At 40.4% G+C, this 20,129-nt stretch overlaps 1 protein-coding gene across 1 annotated transcript in view; it reads left to right on the top strand.

Annotated features, from left to right (window-relative positions):
• The window catches only part of UBE2R2 (ubiquitin conjugating enzyme E2 R2), a 53,759-nt gene that overhangs the window by 19,974 nt on the left and 13,656 nt on the right, over nucleotides 1-20,129 (top strand). The window contains exon 2 of the mRNA XM_079329936.1: nucleotides 19,609-19,695. Coding sequence (XP_079186062.1) covers nucleotides 19,609-19,695 — 87 coding nt within the window. The remainder of the gene's footprint in view (nucleotides 1-19,608; nucleotides 19,696-20,129) is intronic.

Raw genomic sequence — 20,129 nt, 5'->3', positions numbered from 1 at the left:
TCAGCATCTGAGTTCTTTTTCTGCTTTTGTACCTTGATACATGCTTTGAATGATACCTAGTTGGGAAGAGGGTAACTGAAAATATTGCAGAGTAACTTGAGCAGCCAACATTGTGCTACTCAAATGAGGCTAACTTCTGTATAATGAGAGTGCAGGAGGATGTTTTGGAACTTGTCTCTTTTTACAGGAGGCAGTCAGTGCTGTTGGCATATTTTAAGGATAAGATGTGTTACTGCTTGTGTCACATCCACTGTGATGATGCTGTGACTTGCTGGGGGCTCTTGAACCTGCAAAATTAATCCAGCCCACAAATACAATAAGGGGTTTGTGACTACTAAGGAGCTGCAGAAATTACCATACAGGTCATTGTATGCAAATGTAAGTAAATTAGAGCCCTCTTGAAAGCCCAGCATGCTCTGAAGGTTGGTGGCGCATGATTTTTGCTGAAACTGGGCCCTGTGAGAGTTGGCTTCTGGTGAGTGCTTGCTTCTTCCACTCTTCCAAAAAAGTCAGACATGGTATGTTAATGGCATGCTCCATAGAGGTACATGTGTAATTCTAGAATGTGCATTATAAATCATGTCATTGTGAAGTCTTGGCAAAAATTATTGGCTTGTCTGTTTTTATCACTAAACAAGCAAGTAGGCACTAATTTAACTTGTTTAGATTATTTTTCGCTGCTGCCATTCCCCTGCCCTACGCCACCAAGATATTGTTGAGTGTTAGAATAGAAAGGAAAACCCTGACTATATTTTGTCTTCCCAAAGTAGAAAAGTACTGGTGGAGTATATGTATGCATGTGTGCAATATTCAGATTATAGGCAGAGTATTAACACCTAAAGCCACAGGTGAGAGTATACAGAGCTGCCTCATGAGTCTCCTACTAGGAAAGGCAAGACAGGCATTTGTGGAGGATTTCAGTAGTAGCCAAAGGCTCCTGGTTGAAATTTTTTACTGTGCATGCAGTCCCATACTTGTTGAAAGATTCAACTTGGTAGTTGGTCTGATGTTGTACTGATTGAACTGTTGACACTAAGCTCTATAAATAAAGGTCTAGAGGGTATCTTCTTCCTAAATAAACCACATAAATTAAAAACGAGGGACATTTTGGCCAGTTTGTTACCTGACTACACAGTAGTACCAGGAGGAGTGGGAGGACTGCTGTCACTTGTGCTGATTTGTTCTTCTCTTCTTGCTTGGGGCTAGTTTGGATGCTAAGTTGTTTTTAAGCAGTACTACTGGGGATTTATCCAATCCATAGTTGAGTATAAGAGAAGTTTATACACTTCATATTTTGTGGTGTTCAAATGCCAGTGACAATGCTTGCCCCCCCCCCCCCCCGTCATTATTCATCTTGTTCTCAATAGTCTGTTTGACATAGTAATTCCAATTGCTGCTTTTGTCCCGATTTGACAACACAATGTGGTGTTTGTTTGAAGTCCTGAGGTGTCCTGCTGCGTGTGCTCTTATAGTGTAGCCTGCTCTTACAGTACAACTTACTTAGAACTTACTTGTTTAAAGTGCTGTAAATCTAAATGAGTCCTGGGAGTGTTTTGGCATTGAACTCCCAGTGCATTGCAGTTTCTCGCAGCAGCTGCTGTGCTGCAGCTGCTTGTGCACAGGCACAACTGTGCTCATGAGAATGCTCGTAGCTGCTGCACTGAATGTCTGTAGTGGTGCAGAGAAAGTATGGAATTAGTGAGCAGGCTTGATACTGAGAAGATACCTGATGTTCAAACATAGATGGGGAAGGACAGTGTCTTCACTAGTGAGAAAACCAAACACAAGCTCAGGTTTTTAGAGCTAATCTGAAGTTAATTCCAGAGAAGTTTATGAGCTCATAGAGCTGATGCTTTCTACCATGCTGGACAACTGTAACAAAGTTTACAAGGATGTTGCTTCTTCTTTGCAATGTACCTTCTTGGAATTGAAGTTTTCCTGCTCAATTCAGATGTCCAGGCTGCATCTTTAATGTCCTTTTACAGCTAATTTTCACCTGTGCTCAACATCTAGTACTCCTTGAGCTTTCTCAGTGCTTTAATGAGAGCACTGTAACATTTTGTATTATTCCAAAGTGCCTTCTCGCTGTTGACAGATTCTTCATGCAGGTCTCCTGGTGTTAGAAAAATACTTTATTTGTAGGTAGTATGGCCTTGATGAGGTTTAGGGCTTGACATGCTTCAGTTTTCTCAGACCTAGGGGGAGATTAATAATGCTTGGGAAGCAGGATGTACCTCTGATAGTAGGCACAAAGAATACAAAGTTTACCAGCCACAAGGACATTTGGCAGAACTCCCAAGACAAGGAAGAAACTAATAAAATCAACAACTGAAAATTGAGCTCCAACTGGATAAAAAGTAGTTCTGGCAAGGGAAGATTAGGACCACCAGCTCAGAAACTCTGAGACCACTGGCCGGAGAAACCACAGACTCACAAAAAGGGAATTGCTTATTAGCAATGGTGTGCTCTGAGAAGGGAATCATTTAACTAATAGAAGATAGAATAGTAACTAATGAGGGAACTCTGTTACTTGTAGCCAGTGAACATTAATGCCTTTGTTTGCTAAAATGTATAAATGATGACAGGTTTTGATAGTTGTTGTGCTGGCTTTGTGGATTCACTACCAGCCCCCCCATTTCTGGGCAAACTGTAAATAAGTCAAATACTTCAACTCTGTGTGGAGATCAGCCTCTTGTACAGTGGGTGAAAGAAACCATTTTGGGACAACAGCACTACAGCACAGTGAAGCTGACTGCATGGAAAATGAGCTTGAAAGAATCTCCAGATCTGACTTTGCCACTAATATGAGTTTACTTCCAAACAGTTGATATTTGAATCAAACTGTCATATTTTAATTTACTGTCCTTTCCAATACTGATTTATGTACTAGATCACAGTTGCTTCTGTCTGCTCAGTCCACTGTTTTGTCCTTGATACTGCCTGGTAGGCTTTAATAAAATGCGTAGGGCAGCTGAACTTGCAATGTGTATTTTGATCAAGAGGAAAAGAACAACAAAAGAAAAGCTTTAAATATGGTTTGGTTATCCAAATACTATAAATTAATATAGACATTTGTGCGAAAATTTGGTAGCCAGTGCAAGTGGGAGACTCACCTGGGGGTCTCTGCAGAGTGTTTTGACTAAGAATATCAGAGTATAGCTGAGTACTCCTGATCTTTCATCTTAGCAGGAAGATAATTCTCAGTTAACCTCATATATGTTAATTTTCCCACAAGCTTTTTTTATTCAGCATTATGACAGTTTGAGAAGTACCAGTTGAACTGTGTAGCACATAGAGAAAAAATACTGGAAAAAAATATGTCTCTCTGAAAGCATCTTCTGAGAGGAATCAAGGAGTCTTAAATGCTGACTTCTGGAGTGTGGGTAGTCAATTTGGTGTCTTTGAATTTTTCCTGTACAGACAGCTAAGTGCTTCAAGGCTGTGAAGTGACAGACTAAAATGGCACACATAGTACCTAAAATAAATTAGGATTTTAGATTATTCTAGATGATTTAGATCAAGTTAATGATCAAATAGATCAGTTGCAGAAGACTAATAGCTATCAAGACATCAAAATTATAAAATACTACCAAGTAGAAAATTATTAAATTATCATGCAGGAAATGTTCAATCTGATGCTTTTTGTCTATATTTTGGGGAGAGGGTAAATGAAATGAAGTAAGTTTTGAGTTAGATCACAAGGGGTAGCAAGGCGGTTCCAAGAAAGTGAACCGAATGATCATTTAGCTTGTGATACCATGATACTCCTCTACTTCTTACACACTTTGTGTGTAAGTGAGGTGGGTTTTATACTGATATCTCTGCAAATCTCATGTGGTAAGTAGGGTGTGATGACGTAGTAAAAACATTACTGAGATGGGAGTGCCCTGGGTCCCCAGACATGCCGTGCTTCTGCGTGTGCAGTTCATGCTCCAGATTCCCTAGAGGAACTGCTGCTCTGTCACTGAACTGTCTGCCATGCGGACATTGCTTAGCAGTTGTGAAAATGCTGCTTATTAGAGTGGAATTGCAGACATTTTTGCCATAGTACACCACTTGAACCAAACAGCTGCAGCTGGTTTCCTGGGATACCAGAGCAGAAGCCATGAACAGATTAGATCTTGTTCCCCTTTTGCTCTTGGACTCATTGACTGGCTTGTCACTGTTGTCTAATCAACTTACATTTCAGGTTTGTTTGAAGTGTAGCATATTGGGAATGGATTAGCAAATCAATATGATGTAATTTATTTTGTAGCACAGGAAGCTGGAGGCTGGTGATACAGTCAAAGGCAAGAATCTTTATTGTTCCCTTTCTGTGCTAGGTACGGGACATCTGCTTGTGTAGGTCTCAAGTACCTTGTTAGGAAGATTAAGGATTCTTTGTGATGCTGCATATTGATGTCAATACCCATCTTAAAATGAGGTAGAGGATAACTTGTCAAGCCTTCTGATATATTTTTTTTTTTAATATTTGTATGAGTTAAATGATCTCTTGATTTTTATAGTGGTGCTGAAAGTTGGCAAGCTCTGACCTGAGCACTTCAAATATCAAGTAGTCCCTTGAAAAGCAATCTTTTTTAGAGCTTTTCTTTTCACATAGTGAATACAGAACAGTAACTTTCAGAACAAAACTTGCATAGTTCTTGTAACAGGAGTTTTAGGAAATCTCTCCCCATTTGGGGTGGAGAGGATAACTTCTCTGAACTTCAAAGCATAGCATTCCGATTTGAAACTCTGTTGGGTATCTTGAATTGTGCACTGTTAGAGACAGATCCTTACCCCACTGATAAGCCTGGTTTGGTTTGAACACCTGTATTTAATGTTGATGTTGATAATGGACTGAAGTTAATACACTTTAAGGTCTTTCAGCAGCATTGTGTCTGAGAAAGGAGGAGACTGAGCATAAAGAAATGCATAGCTGAAGGTACCTTTTGGGTCCTCACTGGGAAATCTTTTTCACTTCCTCTGTTTCTAAATTGGAGTTGAAACCAAAACATAAATAATTGATGATGTAAATACTCTATGTGAGTTCTGCTGCTTCGTGGGATAGTAATGGCTTTGATTGCCCCTTCTAAATTCACTTGAGGGTGGTAAATGTGTTGTCTCTTTGTCCAGCAGGTTTCAGAAAGTACCAGCTTCTGCTGAGCTAATTGTTGCCAAAGGTGATAATTAAGTTTCTAAAAAACTGAAGAGAGTCCTATTAGAGTAGGTATTCATGACTGTTCAGATAAGTGGGTGCAAAGTGGGAGTTAAGAGATTCTCTCATCGTTGTGTGATTGGTTTGTATTGCTGTGCAGGGGAGAGGAGCTCTGCTTCTACTCCAAAGCATTTTTGTAGTAAGATGTTTGTATTGATATGTAAGCATTGCTTCTGGGTGTGTTGACGTGCACTAAAGTGTTTTGTAAGAAAAAATCCGGGGCGTTCGGTTTTGTTACTGTTCTCCAAGACGTATGTCCGTTCATAAGAGCAGTGTGATTATTTTAATTGAAATTAACAAGTTCAATATGATAGTACTTGTGTGAACATTAAAATGGGCACTTGTGATTTTCCTTGTCTATGGGTTTGGTGCATAGGAAAAAATGTTGCCATGTCATGCAACCACCTTGTTCTTGAAAGTCTGACAGTTACTTTGCTTTCAGGTGTTTGCCATTATAAAAGGTAGCTTGTTTGACTTAATTTGAGTAGCATGGTGTAATCCTCTGCTGCCAGTGGAAAAGTTAAAATCCAGGTTGTTTTGGATATCTACAGGGTATTCTGTGTTGCACCAAATCCATCAATATTGGCTATAGAACAGTATAAAGTTGAGCAGGCGAGTGTAATGTTAATGGTCAGATGTGCAGAGGTCTTTAGAGACAGTAGAGTTACTTGATTTAGCTGTTTGTGTGCCTGATGCATAAAATGTGTGATGTTATGGCTGAGGTCTGTCTTGGGAGTGGTTTTGTGAGTGTATGTTACACAGGTAACCCAAAACCCTACTTTAGTGTACTTTATGGGAATTAGTGGGGCTGCTCCTAAGATGCATAATTTTGTTCAAAGGACCAGTTCAGGACTGGAGGGATGTGGAAGCAAATTGTCTGGATCTGGAAATGTATCATCCTTTCAGTACAAAGAAGACCCTTGGATCTGAGACTTTACTCCTCAGACTGTTGTCAGTGCCACTGAAGGTCACCACTGTTACAGGGTCTGATGGAGACAGTTTTGCTCATCTGAAAATGCTTTTCCTTAGAGGCAGCAAAAATTTGGCCTAGGAGGGGCTGAGCAGTAGCTCTAGTAAATAATACAGGATGTCCAAGAATAGGAATGAAAGGATCTTTGTGGGTGATTTTTCTGGCAGGCTGCTTGGAATGATATTGTGCACTTGTCCCACACTCCAACATCCTTGTAGTGCAGGTATTCCTCCCATGTATTTCTCAAAACTCTTCACAGTATGACATGCTGCATAACCTGGGAATTTTGTGAGCCGTTGTGTTCCAGTATTGCTGCTTGTATGGTTAGGAACTTTTAAAACTGAAAACTCATAGTGTAAAGCTTTTCTTAGGGTAAAATTTCCATCCTGTAGCTGTTCCTATAGAGAAGCAACTGAGAGCAGTACAGAGTAAACCAACTACAGGAAAACAGTTGACTCCTGTTGGTCACCTTGTGGTGTTCTCCCATCCCAGCCAACACTATGATCTCCCCCCAAATCTGCCAAGACACACAGAGCTCTTAAATACACATCATTATATGCATGTTTCACAGTAGCATCTGCAGAACTCAGTTCTTTTTTTTTTTTCCTCAGGAAATGAATTCCATGCAGGAGTCAGACTCTAACCGTCTAAAAGTATAGCTTTGTAAGCAACATAAGGGTAAAGAAATTATTTTGTAGTATAGTTTTCATCCAGAGCTGTAACATAGCAACACAGTTTTCTATATTTATAATTTAAATAATACTGATTATTTTATATATTATTTTCTAGGCACAGGTTACCTCAAAGGCTGTACTCTATTTCATTATATCGGGGCCTTCTAAAACAAACCCTGATAATTTGCAATTGTTATATACATACTGATCATGTGTAGAAAGCTTTTAATTTACTCTGCAAACAGTTGTAGAACTTTTGATAGTATTTGGGAAAATAAAAATCGGCACTAGTTCTATTAATTATTTGATTTGGGGGAAAGTCTGCTTCACCTATCCGAAGGAGTGTAGGAAAGATAGAGACCTGTGGTTGTCAAACCAATCTTTTGGCTGCTGAAAAGCAAACCTCTGAAGCACTTTGACAGCGTCTAGCCTTCAATTGTTGTTGCAAACTGCTGAAACAGCATTAACTTTTTCAACATCTGAACCTTGTAACTACAAACAAAAGCTGGCTGTTTAATTCAGTGCTTGATGCCAGATGCTCCAGTTCTCTAAGGGCTCGCACTGGAACCTGAATGGTATGTGGGTCGATGCAACCAAATTGCCAAATGCAGTTTTTTAGTTTTCTTTTGTGCTAGGCTAAGGGAGGTGTTGCATCAGTATTAATGCTTACCAAAAAGGGTAATGTTTCAGGGACTCCTGAAAGAGTGAAATCGCCTTTCCAGTTATGTGCCACATCAGTGTGGCTGCAATAGGTTACAAGATTGGAGAAACTCCACAGTTAGACACCTGCTGGTCGTGCCAAATGGAGATCAAACAGAGCTGCTTCCAGTTGATGTTCACACTCTGGAGGCAACAAAACATTCTCCAGTGTTGTTAGCTGTGGAAGATACTGCTCGAATGTCACTTTAAAATTGCTCAAAGGATGTGTTTCTGCAGTGCAAGGCTTACACATCCTTCTGTGTGTATAGAAACAGTTTATTTAAAAACAAAGATCTGCCTGTGTCAGCATAACTTATTGGAGAAATCTGATACCAATACTGCTCCCCTTTCTAAGAAACTTTCAGAATTCTTGAGGTAATGACTAAGGAATTAGGAGTACAATTATAAAGCCATGCATTAAACCAAAAAAAGTCAGGAGAGAATGACTGTTTACTATCTTTCCTGATTCAAAAATGAAGTTGCATGAAATGCAACTATGAAGTGAGTCAAAACAGAAGTGGAATTTTTACACAGTGTGAAGCAAAAATTGTAGAACTGTGCCACATGATGTTGTGCATCTAGCTCCCTGCAAAAAATATTAGCCTGAAAGAGATCAAACAAGTTGTCAGGATATACCTCTGTTCTGTTTGTTCACTAAACGTTGCCCACAAGCTGAAGGGGTCAAGAAGCAAGCTGTTTGGTTCTCTGTTTGAATCAAAGCAAGGTAAAGTGGGTAGAGCACTATTGAAAACATCCTACCTTGGTCCCAAGTGTGTGTGTGGCTTGCATGTTGCATTGCTGGTAACTCGATTAGGAATCATGTGTCTGTAGGCTTTCTAAATGCCAACAAGGCTCTTAGCTTATCCTTGAGCATCTGCTCATTCATAATCACATCTACTTTATCACCACTAGAGGCTCCTCCAAGTCATGCTTTGGATTCATTTCTGTGGCAAGAAGCAGCTTCTACTCTTAAGTAGCATGCAGATGTCTGAATCTGTCACTGTAGCACCTCTTTACAAGCAGTGAATTAATTATTTTTAAATTTTGTTTTTAAAATCAAAATACAGCTGTTTTCTTGGTACTATTTTGGCTGAATCCAAAACATTTGTTTGAAATAGTTGCTGATTATTAACTTGAATCTTAAAGCATCAGCACCTAGAAGTTTGTGTTGCTTGCTAGTAGATAGAAAAAACAGTCACAGAAATATTTAATGGTGAGGGAGGGCAAATAATTTTTTGTAACATGAACATATTTTATCCTAGCCTAGATAAGACCTTAATTACCAGCACAAGTTACTTTATGGTTCTTCATTGTGTAACCAGGATAGGTTTCCCATGACAGGGCTATACTTATAAAACACTGTTGACTTTTTCTGCAAAATGCTTATTACTGCATTATAATTTGATAGAGTGTATCAGGTGCACTGTGTCTTATGTAATGGCCTAGCAACCTGAAGACTTAAGTTTTCAAGAATTAGTCTGATCAGAAAGGAAAGAGTATGAACATGGCATTGTCCAGCATACAAATATGGATGAATTGCCTGTTCTTGCCAGTCTTAGGGTCTGCTAGGCTTGGCTTATTCCATACACTATCAAGTCTAGCACTTGTTATTAGTCTTTTGCAGGAGTGTGGGTATCATTTTTCTCTGGATGGAATAAGAGAACCCAGTTTCCAATCTGACTGTATGGATGCTGCATTTTCTGAGTGTGGGAGCATGCTGGAGCACGGTACTTGAGCTGTCAGACACAGTGTGCATTCTTGTAAGTGGTCTCTGTAGTCACAGGCAATTACATATGATGATATTGTTATTAACAAAGTGGAAGAGCTTTTAGATGAGTCTTTGCAGGAAGGCAACATGCTTTGTTTCTGAGGAGGCTTCAACATATGAAGTTGCTGTGTGGGTACTGGCATACACGTGAGAATGCTTTGGAAGATCACATTTTACCTGTTTCTCCAGCATTCAGCTAAACATTTAAAATCTAAAAAAGCAGAGCTGAAAAATAAGTTGCCCAAGAATCATGGGAAGATACTCTTCTGGTGTCTAAGAAGAAAATGATGTCTCACAACAGAAAATTTGTTTTGTCTGGAAGTACTTTTTGTTTTTTTTTTTCCCTTGAGATACCACCTGTTCATACAAATATTTATAAATGCAGCATCTCTTGCAAGAGCTCTTGCTATCAGCCTGATATTGCAGTCCATCTTGTTGCTCACCTTAGACTGGCCTGCTTTTTTTCCCATTGTTGGGTCTGGGTGCTTTTTTTCAGCATCACCCCAGTTCTTACTAAGAGCAGACTATAGATCTACCATATGCTGGTATGCCACTCACGTGGGATCTGTCACACAAATTTCTTCTAAAGTTTTGTCAGATATGACACTTTGAATCAAGAGCAGTATCTATGACATGTTTAAATACAGGAAGAATTAAATGAGTTCTAATTTCCCTTTAGATCTTTTGGGGGTTTTTTTTGGGTTTTTTGTTTGGTTTTTTTTGGGTTTTTTTTTTTTTTTTGGTTTTTTTTTTTTTTTTTTTTTTTTTTTTTTTTTTTTTTTTGTTGGTTTTTGTTTGTTTGTTTGGGCAAGAAATAGTGCATAATATGAAAGCTACTGTAAAGTAGCTTTTAGTCACACAACTGAGCAACTATCCTTTGACTTTCCTACAAGTTCCATCTTCTTTTGTCCAAATGATAAGATCCCTTTCCTGTATACTCATCTTACACCTGTCTCATTAATTTATTGCCTTGAGTTTAATCTTCTTAACCTCTGGTAGGCTTAAGTGGTTCTTCCTGACTGCTTCTCTCACCTGGTATAACTTCAAACTTAATGCTTCCAATTAATTAAGTACAAGCTTGAATTTCAAGGCTGTGTATAATTGTACCAAGCTTGTTTGACTGCAGTACTTCTGATTTTATAAGAAGTATAAATGATACCTTAAATTATGTTGCACTGCAGATGACTCAATCTGCTTTGTTCTCTTTTGCTGGCTCTTTCAGGAGATTTTTCAGCAAATTGAGGTTTCTGGCTTTATCTGGATGTTGTATTAGTAATTGACATGGCAACTGGTTGGAACATAGGTAGAAATGTTAATGCTAGCCTTCACTTCAGGGTTGTACTTTTCTATTGTATGTCCATAGTAAAGTTATACTGGTTGTAATGCTGTGACCTCCAAATCCTCTGAAGCACAAAGCAGGAGTGAAAAGAAGTGAAGAATGACAGAATACTGAATTACTGAATGCCTCTTTAATTTGGCTCCTCACTAGCAAAAAAAGCCCACCCAAGACCTGTTACTGTAGAAAGAATAGCCTGTGGAGCAAGGATGTCTGTGTATCAACTAATGCATTTATCCAAGCTAAAACTTTATACTTGGTCTGGTCAGAGTGGCCCATGATATTGAAACTGGCAGGTGCATCATGCAATAATGTGAAAATTTGCTTTTGTGTCTCAGATATAAGCTTCTCGCTAGCAAATACCTTCTGACACAATGCTGGCTCCTGCAGTGAACCTGGAGGATGCTAGGCAGGGGCCAGCTGGTGGGCATGTATCAGATTTCACTTGTGTGAGATCAGAGATACTTTTCAGATGAGTTGTACACTGGGTGAGGCTGTGCGTAGTACAGTTGTATCACTGTAGTGTTATACATCTAGACTAGCACCTTGCTGGTTGGGTCTCCACACTAGGAGATGGTGCTGCTGATTTAGCTGTTTGCTTGGAAGTGGTATAGTCCAGCTGGCTTGCTTGCTACTGCTCATTCTGCCTAGATTTGCTGCCTGTGTCCAGCTCCAGAGCAGGAGGGCTTACAATCAGCAGTGCAGTGGCTGAAAAACAAGTGACAAGGTTGCACAACTGCTTAGTTGGCTTCTGCACGGCAGCCAGCATAGATGAGATTTCAACTACATTTCCTGAGTGCTGCCATTCACCTTCCAGAAACCTGTGTCCCTTATTTAAAGAAAAGTTGCTGGTATGCCAGGTCAAGAAGAGAGCTGCTGCCTGCCATGCTGGGAAAGGCATTGTGTAACACTGCAGCGCAGTGCTAGGGCTTACACTTAAAAGGCTATAAATATTCCTTTCCCCTTGCTGCTTATGAAAGAGGTGACTGCATCAAGACCTGCCCTGTGTTTTTTAGCAGAACATGTGGTGGGCTGTCCCTTGAGGAGAGCTTTCCTCTTGCATCCAGCCTGGTTTGCATAGGAAGAGAATCAAGGCAATTAGTCATTCACTGACTCATGAATGGTACTTGTTTAAAGAATTGGCTAAAAATAGTAAAAACAGGCTGAAGTAAGGGTGTTCTCACATAGAGCTAGTTTGGACATCTCTTTGCTCAGCAGATACAAATGCTATGGCTTGCTTCACAGAGAAACAAAGCAATCTGCTGTGTTTTGGTAAAGATGCAAATGTTGGAATGAATAGGTGAGTTCAGACACTCTATCCAGTGCTATTGAAAATTTGGATGTGTTTTGGTGCCCGTTAATCACAGAACCTTAAGAGTTTGGGAGGGACCTTAAAGATCATCCAGTCCCACCCCCCCTGCTATGGACAGGGACACTTCCCAGTAGACCAGGCTGCTCAAAACCTTATCCAGCCTCACTTTGAGCACTTGTGGGGAGGGGGCATCTACAGCATCTCTGAGCAACCTGTTCCAGTGTCTCACCACTCTCACAGTAAAGAATGTGCTCCTAATATCCAATCTCAATTTCCCCTCTTTCAATTTGTGCCCATTACTCTTTGTCCCATCTACATTTCCTGATGATGAGTGCCTCTTCAGCTTCTGTATAGGCCCCTTCAGATACTGGAGGGTTCCCATGAGATTTCCACACAACATTCCCTTTGTCAGGCTTCAAATATCCCCAACTTTCTCAGTCTGCCTTTATAGGGAAAGTGCTTCCATCTCCTGTATGCTGGGGTTACCAGAACTGTATGCAGTAATCCAAGTGGGATGTTGTGAGAAATAGAAAAGGTATAAAGCTCTGAGTAATCTAGGTGGGATGTCTTTGGGTTTATCCCAGGACGCGTTTTTGTTTCTGGTCTGTGAGTTCTTGCTGCTGGCTCACATTGAGTTATTCCTCAACCATCATCCCCAGTCCTTCCTGACAGTTGTTTTTGATCACCTGCTTCTCTGTGCTGCAATCCAGGTGTAGGACCTCACATTTTGCTTTGTTTAACCTGATGAGATTTGCACCTCCTGAGTCCCACCTCTCCAGCCTGTCCATGTCCCTCTGGATGGCATTCCTTTCCTCCAGAGTGTGACTGCAATACAGAGCTCAGTGTCATCGTTTAATTTACTGAGCGTGCCCTTAATCCCAGTGTCAGTCAATCCCACAGATGAATTACCAGGATAAGTCTGAAGTATATCATGCTGTCTCACAGTCTGTGCCTGTGTAAATGTCCTTCAGGAAAATATTAATTACTTGCCCAGTAAAGTTAAATTCCAAAATGTGAGATTGAACAAAATATTGATGATGTCATGGGCTAATTCAGTTCTTACTAAAAGAGACAGTCTGAAGCTTGGCAAATGGAGAGAGGTGCTCAAAATGACAACTCTCTACAAAAGTAATTGGAACACTTCCAGACATGATGCCAGAGAAGCCAGTAATCTACTGTTATACTCTGAATAAGTAGTCTCAAATATTCCCCCCAGTGCTCCAGCAAAACTGTTGTTTCTAAAAATGGGAAGAGATGAAAAATTGCATTATGTGAGGTGGAGAAACTGTTTCTAGAATAGTTATGCTCATAGCCTAAAAAACCTAAGAGGAGATGCATGATTTGGCATAACCTTTAGATATGGCATCCCCAAGTATCTCTGGCTCCTTCAGCAATTTTCAGGCTGCACAGGGAAACTTTAAGTTTCACACACTTGGAGTTATTCTTCCAATTTTGTCTAAATGGGGAAGTCGGTGTGTTTGTTATATAAATAAGAACTGAGTCATCTGTTTCTGCCTGTAAAATAGTCACACAGTAGCTTCTCAGTATAGCACACACACAGTGACCCTTATCTCAAGCCTGTGTACAGTCTGTGGGCAGCCTGAAGGCATCAGATCCAAGAGCACTATCTCTACCTGAAGCCTTCAGCCATGGCAGACATCTCCAAACACCTGGCCTGTCACAGTCTCTAATATATTCCATCTTTTTGTCTCCTAAAATCAGGCCTGATCCTAGAGTGAGGGTTAAATTGAGGATGAAATCTTGTAATATTTCAGCATGGGAATTCCTGGGAAAATACACAAACCTCAATATGACATCAGCTTTCTCTCATGGGAATCTGAGATTGGTTTATTGTTTGGCCCCTGTGTCAAAACTCAGTGATGCTGTTGAACCAACAGCTTGCCTTGTGAAAGAGGATCAAGTAATTCTGTTTGGTGGTGTGTCTTGTGTGGCTCTTGGTGATGGCCTTTTCAGTGATGAGATAGCAAGACGTGAGCAAAAACTGTGTGAAAATGGGCAGGTTATAGAATAAATACTTTGTTTCAGAATGCTACTGTTTCCAGCTCAGTATCTCTTGCTGAATACTGTATCTCCTGCACTTGTTGAGATAATAGCAGGTTCTGTAGCATCATGGAAAGTCAAAGTGGCAATCAAAGCAGTGGAAATGGACCTGGCAGTTGTTAGCTGAGTGTAGGTGGGTGTTCTTGTAATCTGCCCCTTTACCTGCTTTGGTCTGGGTTGGATGACTTGCCAACAATCTCAGCTGTATGAATAGTGCAGATAATATTGCAGATAAATGTTTAATAACATGTTACTGTTAAGAGAAGTTCTGGTAAAAGAAAATTTAATTTGTACTGGAGGAAGTCTTCCATTGAAAACAACAGATTTAGTAGTGCCCCAGATAACTAAATTAGTAAATGTATACGAGATATGATTTAGTGTGAAGTAAGAATGGGCTGCTGCCTGTCAAACCAGTCTCTGATTTTGTAAGCTAGCCTTACTTCTTGACTCATCATTGCTTTGCTGAATTTGGCTCTATTTTCTTTTTTGTTTAGATGCTTCATGTCGTTCTCATGAGATCTAGTTCATTCTTCACATTCAGGTCTTTGTGATTTAAATTCCTTATGAAACAGTGCAGGTAATGTGGGATATAAAGGGTTTTCTGCTGTTACTATTCATGTGGCCACTGCAGCACCAAGGGAGTTTTTGGGGCTCACAGGACTTCAGTGACCTGGTCACTCATCTTGGATCAGAGATGTACTCCTATTTTCTGAAAGTGCAGCAGGTGTCAATAAACACTGATACAGTGCTGCTGGAAAATGAAGCAATAACTGGGTTTAAGTACCAGGCTAGTACCCAGCTCTGGCACAAGAAATTACTTAGGCCATAAGTCCTAAATGGAGCTGAAATAGCAGTGCTGGCATTTTTACCTTACCAAATAGTTGACAGTGTAGTGGGACTGGCTATAACGTTGTTTTACGTGTTGTGAGCTGGATGATACTGAGGTGCTTTAAACCTCACTACTGTGAGAAACTGGCTGCTGATGCTGACTGCTGACCTCTATTGAACATGCTTTCCAGCACATAGTGTTTAGTACTACATGCACTAATCCAGGCTTAATGTGGAAGAGGAGATTCCATTAAATGAGTTGTGTGAATGTGTGATGCACCAGAAGCAGGAAAGGGCATTTTATGGGATTAGATACAAACACTTAGCCTGTTGGCCTGTAATTCCTTTCTCACCCTTCTTGCATGCTCAGTGTGTGGAGCAGTCAGCAGGAGCACAGTGGGGAGCCTGGTTCTGCCCCTTCAGAAGGAAAGTGAGAAATCCTTGTGCTGTCTATGAGTCTGCTGGGGCAGGTGGGTGATTTGTAAGATACCTTGGTGGTACCTGCAGAGAGTCAATAGGAGCTTATCTGTGGGCTGGCTGTAGCAGATAATTACAAATAACAGCAAAATATTTTAAAAACTCAAACCACTTCCTTTGTATCTGATCTTAAATACAATTTGCTAAAGGCTCTTGCCCTCACTAATGCAGAATTTTAGAAGGGCTGGCATTAAGCTTGTGATGCTTTGAAATAAAAATAATCTCTAAATGGCACTTCCAGGAACACCAAGCAGCTGCAATTTGTGCTGGCTGCTATAAAAAAAGCTGCTGGTATTCCTTGTTATCCTCAAATCAGATCAGTTGTGATCCTGGTGACTTTCCAGCCAATATGTGCACTTCTCTCATGGCCTGTCTGCACTGGGCAGGTAGGATGGATTCCACATTCCTTCCCTTTCTGCCTAAAAATCAGGGATCCCAGTTTTGTCAGTTTGAGATAGGTGTAAAAAAAAAAAAAATCAGTGTCAGACTCCTGATGTCATTTACAGCTGGAGCAAGGACTGAGGCTAGGAGGGCAACCTGCCTGTATTAGTCCCACTGGCCATGTGTGAATTGCTGATCCAGACCACGATCCTCTTGCTGCTCAGCACATACTGGCTTGTGTTCAGCCACTGTGAGCCAGCTCCCCATGGTCCTCTTTCCAGCCTCTGGCCCAAGTCTGGAGTGCTTGAGTAGTTGTGACCTGAGTATAAGTGTTGAGTCAAGGGTGTGGCAAGATTTCAAGAAACAAAGTTGCTGTAATAGTTATTCCTACTGAGTAAATCAGTGAATAATTCTGTGGTTGGCAGAATTATTAGGCTTATATTTTCAATCATACAAGATCTAGTGAGACTGTGTATCTTTTTGGCATACATAGCAGAACCTGTTCCTTTGTCTTGTTCAACTTAAACAAAATTAGCAAACCCGAAGTGCAGTCTCTGTTAAAGATGCAAGGGAGCAGTAAAATAGGAAACAAAGTGACTATGCTGGTAGCAATATTCTTGAAATATGTGCTATGGTGTAATTTGGAAGTTGAAGTTCTTGTGGCAGCTGTAAATGTCTGTAAAGGACTATATCTTCTGCCACTGGACTATTTAGAAGAATTTATTATTTTTCTAGGGACTATAAGTATGACTAATTATAAACTGGGGAAGGGAGAAATGGATTGATTGGTGATTGGTCTTCACCCTCTTGGCTGTTGAGTATGTTCAGTCATGTCAAGGAGCCATGGCATGCAGCTAGCTAAAATCAGCACAAAAATAGGATTATTTCTGTTCTGTTTTAAGCTCAGTTTGAGGAGTCAGGCACATGGTGAATGCAGTAACTGTTTGGAACTTGCAGAGGGAAACTGAGCTGCATTTTCAATCTTCCTAAATTAGTTTGTGTGGCTGTAACTGAGCTAACAACAAGCTCCCTGAAAACTCTACTACTCTCTGGTGTCTAGCAGCCTGACTGAGTTTAACAATTTTTTTTTCTCCTTGTGTCAGTGTAATTGTAGGAGAAAACTATTCTGTGAGCGCTATTTTAAATTAAGTTTATTGCTTAATTTGGTTTGGGAGTTTTGGGGGTTTTTTTGTTGTTTTTTGTTTTTTTGTTTTTTCCTAACATGTTTAGAATCAGACTTTCAGAGAAAGTGACCTGTAATTGTGGCTGCTGCTGCATCTTTGCAAGAAGTCTTGCAGCTTGTCTTGGAAATTCTTGGCTTGCTTAACCCACACAGAAACTCAAATAGCATTCAGTGAGAGCAGAGTAGGATTGCATAACTTTCCATGGTTTCTCTTGCGGAAGGGATGAGGTAATTTCCTCAGACCTGTTTGTAATGGCCTGGAAAAATGTTTGGTTCCACTTTCAAATTCTGGATGATCTCACTGTGGGGACCTGACAGTGGTGCTCTTTTTTTGTTTGGGAAAAATCCCTGTCTGTAATTCAGTTTTCTATTTTGGGGGTTTTTCACTCTGAAAATCAGGTTTGTAGAGAAGCCTCATTGCTTTTTGTTCCAGTACAGAATCTGAGTGTGCTAAAGAGCTACAGAGTAGTTAGAAAAAGCTGATCACCATGTAATGTGGCTGCTTTCTCTAAGTATGTGACAGATTACAGGGAAGCTAGGTTCTTAGTTGCTGGCATGTGGGAAGGAGAGATTTCTCCAGTTGCATTTTCTGTTCCTAGAGCAATCCTTCATGTGACACAACACTGCATTCTATAGTGATAGTTATTGTAGGCAGGTAGTCCTTTTCTGATAAAGAACAGGATTTAGAAATTTGGAACAGTCTTTCAGTCTCTACAGCTTCTGCATGAGTCTGCATCGCATGCAGGGACATACTGGTGCCTCAGGCTCAGCTTCTGGAGTGGTCTTGAGACAAACCCATCAGGGTTAGACAATTTGAAAGCAGAGGGGTTTTAGTGGGAGGAGTGAGACCAGCACTCCTTTAGCATCTATGTGGATTATAAGCATGACAGTGCTGGTAGTTTGATGGTAGTGGGTTTTTTTGGTCACCTGGAAGCTGTAGCTGTGTAGAAGACAGATTTTTACTAAGACATCTTGTAGGTAGCCCAACCCTGAGGTTGTTTGTCTCTTGCATTTTTAATCTTGGTCCTTTTGCCATTTTATGTCTTAGAGCTCACAAAATGGCATGTAAGCACAGGAATGGGCTTTCTTGGGAAAACCCCAGTGTCTGGAGGAGTCTGCAGCTATATGATGCACTTGAGCTGGAGTGAATGTGCCTTGCCCTGGGTAGATCTCTGCTCTACTCTCAGTGCAGAGTGGCATGCCCTTGCTTCAGCAGTGTGTGGTGACAAGAGTCATTCACTCACTGCTCTTGGAGCAATGCCATTTGTGCAAGTGGCGTTAAACTGTGGGATTGTTTAAGTGCACCGTAAATCTCTTGGCTGTGAGTGTGCTGTAACAAATGACTGCGGGTGAGGACTCAGTCTTGCTGTAACATGCTCACATAGTCATGAGTAGGCATCTGTATACCATAAGGCCATGTGAGCTGGTGAATTTCTTTTCATAAAGGTAAATAGAAAACCTTATTTTCTTCACTACCTGCCACTCTGACCTCAGAGTGCAAAATTTGGGTTAAGGCAAAGGTGTGTGCTGATAAGTAAAACTGTAGCCAAGTACCTAACAGTTCTGTAATCCATTTGTTTGGTTGTCTGCTTCTGTGTACTATGGAATAAAACATTGCCAAGTTTCTCTTGTTGAACAAGTGGAGGAATGATTAGGTACTTAAGTGAAAGAGAGTGACTGGAATTCTGCTCTTGCCCTGTTGTCCTAGGGTGACTAGGTTTCCTCCTAAATTTGTCTCAAACCAGGATAAATCTGAATCTTGCTTTTGGGATCTCTTCTTGCATTCTCAGTTGCAAATGAGCCTGGCTGTGTTTGAGGGACCAGAAGATGCTTCTCTGGAGATCCCTCGCTGGGCTGGCAGTAGAACTTTTGGTGAGTTGAGCAGTTACAAGGAAAGGGTTTATGTTCCACAGTACAGCAAACAACGTGCAAGTCCACCTTCCAGAGAGAAGTATTTTGGACACTTGATCAGTCCATATTCAGGCTGCTGTGAACAGCAGGACAGCACAGAGAAGTTAATTTCCAGTGCTAGGATCTCTGCAGCCTTCTCACAGCTGACTCAACTCAGTTATGCCCCACAGATGGTTGTTGACCACTGCATGATGTTTGCTGTCATTGCCCATCAATATTCCTTAAGATGCACTGATTTATTAAACAGACATGGACGACACTAAGACTTCAAAAATGTCCGTGTTGGCAAATCATGTAGTGTTGGAAACACAGGTTAATGGTCCAGCTGAACTTTCAAAGAAAGGCAAAATAGCTAGAGCGAGTTATGTAACAATTTTTTTTCATATAGGAAGGGTGATTTTAAATATTTGTACAGGCAAATATAAAACAGGTTTATTCAGCTTAGTAAACATTTTTTTAGTTTGCTTTTGAACTCAGACAATTGTACTCTCTCGAGTTAAAACTCTTTCAGTATATTTTCCCTGTTTAACAACAGCTGTTTAATAGTGCTTCTTGAACTAGGACATGGTAAATGCATTTTGTCTTGTTTACTGAGCATTACTAGCCAGGTGTTTCGATTTTCTTGTTCAGTTACTGCTTTGTTTGTAAGAAATTGCACAGAATTATACTGTGGGGCCACTTAGGCACTGGTTCATAAAATTAGCAATTTAGTAGCCTTAATGATTTTTTTTTTCCAGTCTTTTCACTGTAGTTGTTGTTTGTTGGTCTTTTTTGTTCTATTTCATAGCTAAAATATTCTACTTTTTTTCAGGCTCACATTAAATTTCCTATCGACTATCCATATTCACCACCTACCTTCAGATTCCTGACCAAAATGTGGCACCCCAACATTTATGAGGTAAGACATTTTTTAAATAACTTTTTCTGGGGTGTGTAAGAAAGCTTTCTGCTTCCTTAAACACAGTACATGGGTTTCTTTCAAAGGGTAGTCAAGGCTGTGGACTTTCAGCAGTTGGATCACATAGAACGTGCAGCAGGTCTGGAAGAGCAATGACTCTATGTACAGGCAATTGGTTCAATATCATCTAGCTCCACAGAGCTGTATTTGAAGGCTGAAGGCCTGTTTTGATTCAAAACTTGACTTTTAGTGGAGATCATCCAAATCCTAGCTGAATCTTTGGTATCCTAGAAGAAATTCAGCCTGCTAAGGAGCGCTGGTTCTATACTTTTGAAAATACTTTTCAAAATGTTCCTGTTGGTGCAGGTCTCTCACCTTATCACAGTTTTTCTTATGAGAGGTTTGGCAGGCCTCCTTTTAACCCATCTGAAAAC

This window comes from Erithacus rubecula (genome assembly GCF_903797595.1).
Source record: "Erithacus rubecula genome assembly, chromosome: Z".
Taxonomy (NCBI): Eukaryota; Metazoa; Chordata; class Aves; order Passeriformes; family Muscicapidae; genus Erithacus; species Erithacus rubecula.
The sequence above is the reverse complement of the archived record's forward strand: the minus strand, read 5'-3'. Positions and strand labels throughout refer to the sequence as shown.